This window comes from Marmota flaviventris, chromosome 11 (genome assembly GCF_047511675.1).
Source record: "Marmota flaviventris isolate mMarFla1 chromosome 11, mMarFla1.hap1, whole genome shotgun sequence".
NCBI lineage: Eukaryota > Metazoa > Chordata > Mammalia > Rodentia > Sciuridae > Marmota > Marmota flaviventris.
Genome location: NC_092508.1, coordinates 33,749,180 through 33,763,649, shown reverse-complemented (window position 1 = coordinate 33,763,649; position 14,470 = coordinate 33,749,180). Strand labels below are relative to the sequence as shown.

The following is a 14,470-nucleotide window of genomic DNA, read 5'->3' as shown; positions in this document are numbered from 1 at the left end:
AGGCTGGCACAGAAGGGTGTGTGAAGCTAGGCTTTCTGGCCCATTTGGGATTTTGTAGCCAAGCTTACTATTTTTGAAAACTTGTGACAAGAAGAAGGCTGCAAATGAAACCCAAGCCCTCTGCCCCTACCCCATCCCAGTTAATCCTTACTTGGACTTCCTGGTAGGGGCCTTGTTTGGTGGCTGAAGGGTCTTGATTAGCTTCCGTGGTCCCAAGTTCCAGGGGTCCCAGCAGGTACAGTAGATGAGAGGGTTGTGGTACATGTCCCCAGGTCAGGAGCAGCCTTGGCTGCTAGATCTTTTAGAAGGTTTTTGCTGAAATGAGAAAACAACAGCAGAAAGTTACATCACCTAGAATCAAAGCAAAACTAGGGACAAACTGGGAAGGACCCAAAGAATAATGGTAGATGACTTCAGAAGCTGCTGATCTGGTGTCAGGTCTTGAGGATAGAATAACACCTCCCAATAGACTTGACTTGAAAGCAATTTAAAATTTTCCAGAACTGAGTTCTTACTGTGATGCAAGTACACAATAAGTATTCAATTTTGCTATCTCAGGTTTACAGATGAGGATATTCAGAGAGGTCAGAGAGATAGCAAGTTGCAGAGTTGGGAACAAACAGAAGTCTCCCTGATTCCTAAGCTCCTGCTCGTCCCTCAGGCCACTCTGGCTCTCATTGAGGTGGGGAGAAATTCGCACACCAGGACCTGCATAGAATTTTCTGGAAAATTAGCTGTCAATCAAGCTACTATGCAATCTCACCTGGTCACCTGCCTGAATTAGAGTGAAAACTCCACTTCCTGTCTCCATAAAGACAGACTCCCTTTCATGAAGGGCTGCATTCAAGACAACTCTCAGATAAGCATAAAGCCTTAACCACTCTTATTTATTTTCATTATTTTGCAGAACCCTGCTCAAATAATTAAGAATTAAGAGAGTTTTAATTCTGTGAGCGCAAGAATATGGGAAAGGAGACAAAATTGCAAAAGGGATCAGCAACATGTTTGGTTAAAAAATATTGTATAAGAAAGTAAACATAATCGTAGCAAGGTACACATTCATATGTATGAATGTAGACACTTAATATTAAAAAGTGAATTGTGATTTCACTGGAAGAATGGGGGAGGGAAATAGAAGGAGAATGTGTAGCAGCTAAATCCTTGTTTACTATACCAGGAATTAATAGAGAAGGTGGAAAATTGAAAAATTAACAAAGTGGGCTGAGAGTGTGACTCAGTGGTAGAGCCCTGGCCCAGCATGCATGAGGCTCTGAGTTCCATCCCCAGCATCACAACAGCACCAGCACCAAAAAGGCAAAATTATTTGGAAGCATGAGGTTAAATTCCAAAAGAAAGAGCTAAAAGAGTCGAAAATAATTGCCTCTCAGGAGCATTCTGAGGAATACAACTGGCAGGGGTTAAGGGTGAGACAGAGACTGGGACTTTTCCTCAATGTGTTTTTAACATTATTTGATTTTTAAGTGACATCAGCAGATTATTTCATTAAAAACGAAACAAATACCAAAATGTTATGAAAACCGATAACCCAATAGAACTTTTAAAATGCTGGTAGATTAAAAACTTCAATTTCTAAGACAATGGCTGATTTCAACACTACAATGGAATAAATTTGTGTAAGTTGAAAAATGAAAGAATAAATCTTTTTATTTAACATGACTGGTGCATGAGAAACTCAGGCACTTGGTCTAAGGACTTTTAGAGCTATAGGGCACTTGAAGATTAGGTCTCTTTACAGATGTGGACACTGAGAAACAAAGATGGGAGGGGACCACTCGCCCACTTGTAAATGCTGATTTAACAGCATAAATACTTACAGGCCAGTGCTGTGAGCACTCTGTTAAACACTGAGGGATAGGAAGACCTGGGCCTTGTCCTTGGGGAGTCCGCAGTCAGTGGAGAGTCAGCACAGTGATCTGAGTTGGCTGGGTGCAGAAGTGGGACCTGGCCTTGGAAGACAGGCAGTGAGGGCAAGTGGAGGTGGTGGGCCAGGGGCCTAGGACCAGGAGCCTACATGGAGTAGAAGCCAAGGCTAAAAAGGAGGCCAGGCCTGAAGATGCATAGCTGCCATGTATAGCTATCCATTCTTCACTGTGCCTGGGGACCCTGTCAGGAGATGTCACATGTCAGTGAAAGTCAAGCAGACAAGGTCAGAGAAGCCGATGTGGTGAGAACCCTGGTGAGAAGAGGAGGCCACAGGGGCTAGGATGCAGGTGAGAGTTGGGAAGGAAGTTGCTGCAGTGGCAAGAAAGCAGCTTTACTTCTGCTTAGACACAATAAAGAAAGGTGCTGACCCTGAACCTAGGGGGTTTAGCAGGAATCCCAGGGACAGGAAGTGAAAGGCCAAGCAGGCCAGCTCCTAGCAGCTTCCCTCCCCCTTCCATGTTTTGCCTGCTCAACTGGACTTGTAGTTCTTGAAGGCCAGGCCTCCACCGTGGCTTGCTCTGTGCTGCCCACTGAGCCCAGCAATGTGAGTTGTGTTAGATGAATATATTTTACCTGAGTAGTAACTTGGGTCATTGTAACCATAGGCACCAGCTCAACAGGAAGAAAAGAATCCACAGATGGAAATGCCAGAGCGTTATAATCATCATTACAGTATTCTAGATAATATTAAATACTAGGCGTCAAAACCCAGGATGCATAGGTCAATTGTATGTGTGGAGTTTTACATAAATGTTAAACAATTATTTAAAATCTGTGGAGGGCTGGGGATGTGGCTCAAGTGGTAGCGCGCTCGCCTGGCATGTGTGCGGCCTGGGTTCAATCCTCAGCACCACATACAAACAAAGATGTTGTGTCCGCCGGAAACTAAAAAAATAAACTTTAAAAAATTATCTCTCTCTCTCTCTCACACACACTCTCTCTTTAAAATAAATAAATAAATAAAATAAAATCTGTGGAGAGGTGGGAGTCAGTGGTAGACCACTTGTCTAGCATGTATGATACCCTGGATTCTAGCCCAGCACCACAAAACAAAACAAAAAAAACCTCAAGACAAAACAAAGTGCCTTTGAGAAAAAGAGAAAATGATACATATGCAATACAATTATGTGAAAGTATGCACCTATCTGAGCAAATGTTAGAAAAAAATATATTAAAAAAATAAAAATTGGCCTAGAATGTCAGTATTAGCACCCCTCTAAACATAAAAGTCTTTACTGAAATTCTGCCTGGACATTGAAATTAGAGGGGCTTGACTTTGCATACAGGCTCCCTGCCTAGGAGTGGGACAGCAAGAAACTTACTATTCTTGAGTCTCAGTTTCCTTATCTACAAAATGGGGACCATGGGAATTCATGCCTCATTCACTGCCACACAATGAGACCATGTTGAGAGAGCTCTTGGCACACTGCCTTGCACACAAGAACCAATGACAGAAGTTAGGAATATCATAAACCCCACAGTGGCATTTTGCATATAGAAACTTTTATTTCTACATTTTTAAGAATATTCTTATTTGCATGTGTGTGTGTGATAGACTTATTGTAAAGAAAGTCATAATGGAGAAGCTTAAGGCAGTGAAAAATATCCCAAATACAAATACCTAGAGATGACCACTGAAAACATTTTGGTTGTTGGGCATGGTGAAGCATGCCTGTAATCCCAGCGGCTAGGATGCTGAGGCAGGAGGATGGTGAGTTCAAAGCCAGCTTCAGCAAAAGTGAGGTGCAAAGCAATTAAGTGAGACCGAGTCTCTAAATAAAATACAAAATAGAGCTGGGGTTGTGGCTCAGTGCTCGAACGCCCCTGAATTCAATCCTTGATACTCCAAAAAAAAAAAAGAAAACAAAAAAAATTTTTTGTTAATGCTTTCCAGAATTCTATATAATATTCTATAACTGGAAACAAACTATACTTATATTCTGAATATACTTTTTTTTTACAATACCACAAGCTTCTTTTATGTCAGTAACCATAGATTTATATCAGTATTTTTCAAACCTAAGTTTTTACAATGGAAATTTTTTTTTAATTGTTGATGGATCTTTATTTATTAATTTATTTATATGTGGTGCTGAGAATTGAACCCAGTGCCTCACACATGCTAGGCAAGTGCTCTACCACTGAGCCACAACCACAGCCTGGAAATTTTTTTTTTTTAAGTATGTAGAAGTACAGAAAATATAATGAACTTGCCCATCCCATGGTTTTAATGATTAGCAACTTATGTCTAATCTCATTTATCTATACCCACCCCACTCCTCCAACATCAGATTATTTTACAACTAATTTAAAGCAAATAATTTAAAACATGTCTGAGTCAGGTGCACGTCTGTAATCCTAGTGGTTTGGGAGACTGAAGCAGGAGGATTGCAAGTTCAAGGTCAGCCTCAGCAACTTACTGAGACCCTGTCTCAAAATAAAAAGGACTAGTGTCGTTGCTCAGTGGTAAATTGCCCCTGCGTAAAATCTCCAGTACTGTCCCCCACAAATATTAAAAAAAAAAGAGAGATTTGTTTCTATATCATCATGACTATATATTTCTATTCTATGAATATACTGATTTATATTTTTAACTAGTTTTCTATTGATGAATGTTTATTTTCTTTTTTTAACCTCATTATAAACAATGCCTTGGTGTTTATTAATTTGCTATTAAAAAGTAGAGTCCTCTGTTTCTAAACACCCAAACATTTAACAACCTGTAAGACAAAGTTATTGAACAAATGCAATGAACACGGACTGTAGTGCTGTGACATGGTCCTGGAAGAGCCCACGCCCTCCTACCTCAAGCCAATTGCTGAACCACAGGGTGGTCTGTGTTGGGGGGTAGGGGTGGAGTTGAGACAAGCAAGGTGGTAAGGAGGTCATTTGAGGGCCTTGTGCAATAGCCATGATCAGCATGGCAATGTCCAACTGTGCCTCCAACTGAGCATAAGCTTTGACTTCCAGTACCTTCCCAAGGGGGAAGCTCTGTTAACAGTCTTTTTTTTTTTTTTTTTTTTTTTTAAGAAGGGTATCCTTCCAGAAATGCTCTGAATGTGTGTGTGTGTGTGTGTGTCTTTGAATTGTTTACACTATTGCTACACCTGCTCTTTTTATGTAACAAGAGACCTGGTAGGTATTGAGGTAACAGCACAGATGGCTCTCACTTGTAGTGACTTGGTGTTATAATGTTTGTTTCTGAGATAGGAGTGTGTGTGTGTATGGGGGGGGGGGTGTAAGGATTCTTTTTCCCCTCTTTACCTTTTCCACATTTCTCTCTGATGAATTCCCTGAGGCCCAGAATGCTAAATGTGCCAGTTAGTAATACCATAGTCACCAGTGAGCAAACAGAGCTTTGAGAGAGATCAATAGTTAAACAACCAGCAAAGGGGGAAAAATCACACAAACCATCTTTTCCAAAGAGCTTACCTTGGACTGCTTGAAGATTTGTTTTTCCCAATGGTTCCTTCCAAGGTCAAGAGTCTTAAAAAAACCCCAATGTTATAGTGAAACTATTCCTCAGTCCCTGAAAATCAGAGTTCATTGTAGGTCAAATCCAGAGGCTCCAGAACTCAAGACTTCAGTGCTTATTCCAAGTGGTTGAAATGTCAAAGCAGAAATCCACAGTATGCAGAGGCAGACTTCCAGATAATCCAATCTCAAAGGCTGAAGTAACATGAATGTCAACTTTCCTTCTAGAGACAGTCCTGTTCAATCTCTCACTATTGCAATGGAAGTCAAACTAGAAGAGAAAGTAACCCGCTTCGTTTTGATCCTTTGACTCGTGCCTGACTGGTGAGGTTTGCTCTTAGGAGATGGCTGGTGAAGGTTTGTTTCTTTTATTGCTATGGAAACAGAATGGCAGGATTTCATTGGCTTGGGCACTCTGCTCTTACAGAGAGAAGATTGTAGAAGCAACCAGTTAAATTCTCCAAGACCCAAATCAGTGCTTGGCAGGTTTCCACTTTAGACCTCAGCCATGAGACAAAATAAGCTTAAGATACATTTTTCAGAGCAAATAGAATTAAACAGCATTCCTAGCCTTAACTGGCCTCTGGCCATCATCGGGCAGAATCTGAACTGGATTTTAAATTCCTCTGCCATTTTCTTGCAGAAACCTAGAACTCCAAAGTAGGCACTTTATTCCTTAAATTTAAGTCTTTGAAATCTGTTAATGTACAACGTCCTCTGGGCAGGGATCTTTCAATTACCAATGGTTTCAGATTTTTTTTTCCTAAATAAAACTGCTTTTCTCACCATAGGAAAAAAGTACTTGTTCATTTTTATTTTATTGCAACTTATTATAATTTTATACATTTTAATCATAAAAAATTTCATGAAATAATAATACCTCTATTGTTTACTTTTCTATTTGTTTTCCTTTTCTAGATGAAAGTTGATTCTAATTTACTACATTGATTTCATGATCACCTTCTAGGTCACTACCCAGTTTACAAAGCCTTGTTATAAATGAATCCACCCATTAAACTGCACATTTTTTGTCTCTTGCATGCCAGGTGCTGTGGGTAGGTGTGGAGATGTCCTCATGTGCCTCAGTTTCTGGGTTCAATAGAGCCTAGAGACTAATGGAAAAACAGTAAATTCAATGACAGCTCAGTGAATCTTGTGTTGAGACTCACTGGTGGAGTGTGAATTAATATCAAGTGTTACTCTTCTACTCCAATGAGTCGGGGAACAGTTTTAATCAGAGAAGGGAACTCACTCAATCTGAATATCAGAAAGATCAGTCTGACTGCAACTTAGAGAAAGAGTTGGACGGATCAAAACACATGGCAGGACACCAGGCAGAAGGCTGTGGTAGAGGTATAGATGAGACCCAGGGTGGCCCCAGCTGAAGGGCAGCTGTGGGGATGGTCAGAAGATGACACATTAGGAACTGGAGATTGGCAGGATGTTTGGGCGAGGAAAAGGAGGAGGCATGACTATTCTGAGGTTTCTGGCTACAGTGATTGCATAGATAGTGGTGCCATTTATTGAGATAGGAAAGTCTGGGGGATAAATAGGTTTAGGGGTGAGATTATAAGTGCCAGAGAGAGGTCCAAGTGGTGATGGTACTGTGGTAAGAGCTCTCCCAGAATAAAGGGAAGGTGATGTGGCACAGTCCATGCCTGTGTTGGGCATGCACAGTTCTGCTGCAACTCCATAGTATAGAACACCCAATCAGAATATATGTAACCACATGGGGAGACAAAGGGCCTAACATGAAAAGGGGAAACTAACAGGACACATATGGCAATGCTCCACTGTGCCTGGGGCTCAGCTTTTGGATGTAAATCTACTGGGCCACTGCCGGTGCTAGTAAACACTGATTTCTGGCTGAGACCCTGAGTGTCCCATCTCTCTGTACAAGAATCCTGCACCATTCTTGGGGACTTGTGTCCAGGATTTGGAGATGGTGACTTTCCCTCTCTTGATGCTGGGGTGCAAGTCCTGAGATACTGAGAGAGCTGACCTCACCCCATGCCAGCAATAGATCCGTAGGGGAGTAGCCCTCCTGGCATGTTGGGGCAAGGACCCCAGGAGCACAAAGGAACCTGGTGTGGGGCCCAGGAACCATTGCAGGGAGCACTGCCTGTTGGACAGGTAGGAATTATGGTTCCAGAAGTAAACCTGCCCCTAAGTGACAGAAGGGGAGCCTGATCACCTTCCAGAGTTGCCCGAATAGTCTCAATTATATGAGATGAAACCACAACTCCAAGGTACTAGGCAGAGGGCTGGAGATGTTGTGTGAGTCAGTGAACAAGATGGGCCATGGGAGAGTTCCAGCAGGATCCAGGGCCAGGGCGAATATGGAGTCCTGTTCCATGGGTCCCTGGCTTAGGGTGGCCCTCCTCAGAGTAGTCCTGACACTGGGGTTTATACAGTCCCACCAATGCTAAGAGGTGCCTGAAATACCTCTGTGAGGGGAGTGGCTGGAGATAGACAAAGAGATTGCTCACTCCTTGCCCCTTTCCCTTCTTGTGTATGTGATTGTCTTTTAGGGGAAGGAAGTGGGTGGCAAACAGAATAAATTTACCCATCCTAGAGTATATGGTAAAAATTTTCAAAAAAGGGATGTCCCATAGGAGTTGACTCCTGGAAAACTCTGGACTTTTGTGAAATAGATTGGCCTTCTTTCAGATTAGTTTGGCCTTCTGAGGGCTCACTAGATAAAGAATGAGTTAACAAGGTGTTCGGGATTATTGTAGGAGACCCAGGCCACCCTGACCAATTCCCCTGCATTGACTTATGGCAAGACATGGTCCTCTCTCAGCCGCTTTGGCTGAAGGCTTGTCTGGAAGAGAACTGTAAATTATGATGGCTCAGGGGCTGGGATTGTGACTCAGTGGTAGAGCGCTTGCTTTGCACATGCGAGGGCACTGGGTTCAATCCTCAGCACCACATAAAAATAAAATAAGAGTACTGTGTTCAACTCCAACTAAATATATGATGGCTCAGGTGATGGCTCCCTCAAAATGCTGACTGGAACCCAAGAAGCTCATTCTATCTGGAGAGCCAGAGGAGATTTCCCCACCTTATGCACCATTGTATGCTCTGCTGACACCTGAACTGCATATACCTACTACAGCCCGAATCCCACCAGAGGCTGCTCACACCCCTAAGACCACCTCTGCCATGAGGCCCCCGAAGCACTCCTGACCATAGAACCCCAGGAGTTGCCTGTCTTAACTAGGTATACTCCAGCCAAGAAGTACCAGGAGGACCCTTCTGGCAGACCCCCTCCTAAGAGATGCCCAGGTGCCCTACAGATGCCACTAAGAGAAACCCAGGGGCCCATCTACTACTATCAAGACGGCCAAGCGCAACAGGGACAACACACCTTCATATATCAGCCTTTTACCACTACAGATCTCCTGAACTAGAAAAACCATACTCCCTCCTTCACAGAGAAATCTCAGACTATGATTGATTTTATGCAATTCATCATTTAGACCCACAAGCCCACTTGGACTGGTTGCCACCAGCTACTCCGGACTTTAACTGAAGAACGCTGCTGAATTACCCAAGCCATGTTAAGTAGTTGTAGGAACATGCCCCAGCAGGAACCATAAATATTCAGGTATACTTCCAGAACCAATTCCCTGAGAAAGTTCCCCGAGGAGACTTTAATGATGACGAGGGATTTCAGATGCTTGAGCTTTATCAAGAGGCTCTTTGTTGGGTGGCGTGAAGAAAGGAGGGAAGAAGGCCATGAATATGAACAAGACCTCAGAGGTGTTCCAGGGACTTAAAGAGACCCCGAATTAGTTCTATGAGAGGCTATGGGAAGTGTTCCATTCTTTCAACCTAGAAGCAGTTGAAAATTAGCAAATGGTTAATGCAGTCTTTGTCACTCAGGCCCAGGGACACATCCAGCAAAACTACAGAAGTTAGAGGGCTTTGCTCTACAGCCAGCTACAGGAGGTTGTGACAAAAGTATCTGTCACCTGTGATCAAGACCCCTGATGTAAGGCAGACTGGAAATGGAAGAGGAAGGTAGATCTGCTTGCTGCTGCTCTAGTGGAATGGTTGGGTCACTCCCTGAGAGGGGTCCTGTTGTGTTGAAGCTGAAGCCAGAGAAGGAGCAGGAAAAGAATGACTGCCTCCCCAGAGGTGAGGTAAGGCAGGAACTAGTGTGCTTGCTGCCCTCAAGAAGTTTATTGGAAGAATGAATGTCCTCAACAGTCAGAGGATTATTGCCCAGTCCTCGATGAAGGGAGAGAGGCCGAGTGGTTTAGGATGGTACCAAGAAACACAGCAACCATATGAAGCCCCTGAGGATGATTGTGTTGGATTGGCCACCATGGGAGGCACAAGGAAGACTAGGACAGACCAGGCTCTATTTTCTTAGGCCCCCTGGAGCCTATGGTCCAAACAACCATGGGAGGCTGGCACATGGACTTCGTGGTCAATATGGGGCAGAACAGTCCATGATGACTCAACCTGTAGGCCCCCTCTCACAGACATAAGCCACTACCTGTGGGAGCAACAGGTAGCTGAGTTCATCGCCCCTTCTCATTGCCTCAAGAATGCAATTTAGGTGGCCATGAAGTTGTTCATAAGTTCCTATACCTCCCTGACTTCCCTGGGGAAATGACAGGTGCAAATAACTGTCAACTCTTACATCCAAGCCATCCCAACCCTAGGAAAGCCAGAAATGAAAATCCTGACTCTGATGATCCCTCAATGAGAAGAGTTGTGCTTCTATAGTCTCATAGAAAGGCCACACAGGGACCTGTGCATCCTTTCAAGGTGCCTTGGATGTGGGCTAAATCCTCTTAGACTGGTCCAAAACATATGCCTAAAAATAATAGAACTAAAAACAGGGGCTGGCCCTGCCTGACCAAAACAATATTTCATTCCTCACAAAGCACAATTTGAAGTCTAGAGACACCTGAGAGACTTCTAAAGTATGTGAAAGGAAAGTGACCACAACACTCGGAGTGACCAAAAGATCTTTATTGCAGCATTGAAAAAGAAGAGGAAAGAGAGAGAGAGAGAGAGAGAGAGAGAGAGAGAGAGAAGGGAAAGAGGGAAGAGAGAGAAGAGAGAGAGCAAGAGAGAGAGCAGGGTGAGAGAGAGAAGAAAGAGAGAAAAAGGGGAGAGGGGGTGAGAGAGTGTGTGAGAGAGAAGAAAGAGAGAGCAAGGGGGGGGGCCCAGCAGGAGAGAATTTTTATAGCCAAAATCTAATGGGGTCTCTGGGTCTGCAAGCTGCCTTGTTGGCGTATAGTGATTGGATCACACAGTAGTTGCTAAGGGTGTCATCTTCTGCCTTCAGGCAGATGGGGCAGGGGTCAGATGTAAGTTTCTGTTGCACCAGATGGGCGGGGGCTGAGTGTTCAGCCTTGAGTGGGGTTGAGTGTTCAGACTTGAAGAAAACAAGTGATAAGGAACAGATGGATGAGGGTGAGGGTGGAGTGTTCAGCCCACCCTGCAGCTAACATTTGTTCAGCCTGCTCCGCAACTAACATTCCTCCCTTTTTATTTTTTTTAGTGGTGTGGGGACAGCTTAATTCCATCTGGCTATCTCCTGCTGAGTGGGGGCATCTTGGGGCCTACCTGGGAGAGTGAGGAAATGTTCAGGGGACAGGTTTGGGAATACCAGGGCAGCTAGAGATAACATCCAGTGGCTATAGACAGTTATCTCAGAAGAAGCAAAGTCCATAAAGATTCCTTGAAGCCATAGTTGTCAATGGCATCAAACCATTCCTGAGCGGTAGAGATCCTTGGTATCAGCCATTGGTCCTGTCTTAGGGACTCTAGGAAATATGGGAAGTGGCTTGGTTGAATCCAGTAATGTTAAGGACGACTGTCCGTTTGCAGCCAGTGGAAGGGCAATCGCCTTGACCATAAACTGATAGTGGGTGGTGTCATCCTGGTGCCATGTTGCTTGGATATAGAAGTGCCATCTGTGGTTGGGATAGAAGCTTGAGAGAGATTAATGATTAGTAAAAGAAGAAGAGGGTTGGCGAGAAATCTTGAGTTTGGTGGGCATGGTGGAAGTCCAGGACTGGTCATTTGGAACAGGCACTTTTTTAAGGTGGGAGACATGATACTGGGGGAGTAGCCCAACAGCTTGACCCACTGTTGGGGTAGTAAGTATGACTGTATGGGGTCCCATCCATTGAGGTCCCAATGATTGAGGATGCAGTTCCCAAAGTAAGACTGCATCACCCAGTTGAAGAGGGTCTGATTTAGTTTGTGGTTGCGTTGGGATTGAGGCAATGGATGGCGCAGGAAGGCAAAGGTCTGCATGTTCCCTTAGGAGTTTGCTTAGAAGTGTGAGATTGGGCAGATAGGACACAAGGGGAGGAGGAATGATTGGAAAGCTTTGGTTGATTAAGAAAGGACACCCATAGAGTTGCTCAAAGAGCCTAAGGCCTGAGGGAGCTCTCAGGGCTGCCTGAATGGGGTGAGGGATAACAGCAGCAGATTGGGCCAGGAGAGCCTGATTTCAATAGCAAGTTTAGTGAGATGATCCTTGAGAATGTCATTAGGCCTCTCAACCTTACCCGAGGATTGGGTGGTAGGGGATGTGGAGCCTCCAAATGAGGTTGAGGCCTTTGGAGACTAGTTGAACAACCTGAGAAGTGAAGGCCTGACTGTTGTCTGACTGGAGGGAGGCAGATAGTCCGAACCTGGGAATGATCTGCTTAATGAGAATGGGGGTGATGGTGTCAGCAATTTCCCTGGAGGTAAGGAAGGCTTCTATCCAATCTGAAAAAGTGTCAACCAAAGGAAATAGGTAGTGAAGCTTTTGTGTCTAGGTGTGTGAGTGAAGTCAATCTGCCAGTCTTCACCTGGCTGGTGGCTCCTCATCTGATGCGTGGGGAGTTTAGGTTTGATACTTACTTCCTTGTGGAGGAACTGTAGAGCAGACAGAACAAGTGGAGTGGACCTGCTGGAGAGTAGTTCTCATTCCTAGGAAGTAAAAGAGTGGTGGTAAAAACTAGAAAAGGGGTCAGGGAGGGTTTTAGATGGGGGAAGAATCTCTGGAGCTGGAGGAGTTAGTCATGAGTCATAGGTCTCTGTCTTGAGCATCAGAGGCTGATAGTCTTAAAGAAGTAGTTGATTGACCAACTGTTTGGTGAATTTGTGTATCTAATCTTGTAGGAATTTTATAGGCAATTTAATAGACATGGTCCTATTAGGAGAAACATAAAGAGGACTAATAAGGGTCCTGCAAGGGAGAGGAGCCAAGGCCATACTTGACTGAACATTCCCCATGGACACTGTTGGCCTAGTTGCTGTCTCCTCTTTTCTAGCTGTTCCTGTCCTTCATTACTCCCAGGAATGACTGTGTTTTGGTTTAACTGATTTTTGTTAAACTGGTCAAAATTGACTTTGTTTCTATTGTTCAGAGTCAGCTGAGTTCTCATAGGAACTCACTAGTGGGGAAACTTGAGAGCAGCTTCTTAGTTCTGCTAGTGCCATTTGCGCTAGGATGGGTCAAGGTCTTGCTTGATCATGTGGCTTCCCTTGGGAGCATCAGGGATGTCTCCTTTCTCCAATGACCCTCCTATTCACAGCAAGTGCACTGATTGGCTTTTCATTCTCCAGTGGTCTCATTAATCTCCATGATCAGGAGGTTATGTGGCCCAGAGTTTCAAAGCTCTTTAAAGAAGTTCCCTGTTCCCTGGATTCAGACTGACTGAGAGGGTAAGAGTCAAATATTGGTTTTCTTGGCCTTTTTAATTTACTTTAATTTTATGTCTTGATCTTAAACATCTAGCAAGTCAATCTCAACACTCTTAAATTAAGAGTACTGGGCTTTAACTGAAGTCTGGCCTACGTTGGAGTCGTTCTGACATGTAGTAAGATAGAAGGCAGAGCCTTATCTCAGATAAGGTGGGGCTCTTTAAATCTTAGGTTAAGTGTTCTAGTATTGAAGCTGATCTTTGCTTCTTAAATATCATTTTATAGAGTTTACATATATTGTTGTTTGAGGTCACATGAATATTAGCTAACACAATATGATATTACATTTAAATTGTATCCTAATATGTAGAACTTTATATTAATCTTATTGTTAACAGGTCCAGTTATAGAACATTAAATGATATAAATAAATCTCCAATATGTCTTATAAGCCTAAAATTACCATGTGACCTTTTGGAGAACATCAGCTTGATATAATGCTCTTTTAAAGCTTCTACCTTAAAGACTTTATACCTGGAAAATATGAACAAAATTTAATATATAAAGAAGAGTAATAGCACCACAATTACATTGATGTCTTTATATTAATCAAGTTTAGCTCTTAAAAACATATTATAATATTGCAAAATAACAGTTGTTATTTAACCACAGTTGTATAATCCTTAATTCCTTCAAGATTACTTGCTCAAAAAACTCACATATATAACCAACTTACACAGACCTTCTTTATCACTTACTTAGACCTATACAGCCAACTTACACAGACCTTCTTTATCACTTACTTAAATCCTCTTATTTACTTAATCACATAGACTCTCTTATCCAGAAATACTTTTTCCCTTCTATTAAATCCATACCTAGAACCTTCTAATTTCTCTTTCCCATCTGTTAACCCTTCTTTATTCACATTTTGAAACAATCCTTGTAAATTTCTAAATTTAGGCAAATTATTCCATTTTAATAAGAAATATTTTGTTATTTATAGTATACAGTTAATCACATCTGTTTACCATTTCATGAAAACATAAACAATGTTTAAGTTTATAGAACTATACTATTATAGGAACGGACAAGGCAAGGCACTTAAGATAGCGCCAAAGATAGGGAAATAGTTTTATTTGGCTGCAGCCAGGATCAGAGGGCACAGCTTCTGCTGTAATCAATTAATCCTCTGAACCCCGAGTTTAGGTAGTTCAGAATTTTATACCCAGCATGTAAGGGAAGGGACTCAAAAGTTCACATAAAAGCAGTTTTTTTCCCCCATTGTTTTGGGCAAGTTAACCCTTCAAGGACAGCACCTGAGAAGGGGAGAGCTTCTTCCATATCCTGTTTTTTCCCCTCCCCCTGCCAGCTGTTCCCTTGG

The 14,470-nt window shown here is 43.0% G+C and overlaps 1 protein-coding gene across 3 annotated transcripts in view; it reads right to left on the bottom strand.

Annotated features, from left to right (window-relative positions):
* Nucleotides 1-5,772, bottom strand: part of Flacc1 (flagellum associated containing coiled-coil domains 1) — a 38,350-nt gene extending 32,578 nt beyond the window's left edge. For all 3 annotated transcript variants that reach the window (XM_071618913.1, XM_071618914.1, XM_027941874.2), the window contains exons 1-2: nt 5,377-5,772; nt 152-315 (exon numbers count right to left, since the gene is read on the bottom strand). In XM_071618913.1, coding sequence (XP_071475014.1) covers nt 152-264 — 113 coding nt within the window. In that variant the 5' untranslated portion in view covers nt 265-315; nt 5,377-5,772. The remainder of the gene's footprint in view (nt 1-151; nt 316-5,376) is intronic.
* Between the last annotated feature and the right edge of the window lie 8,698 nt (nt 5,773-14,470).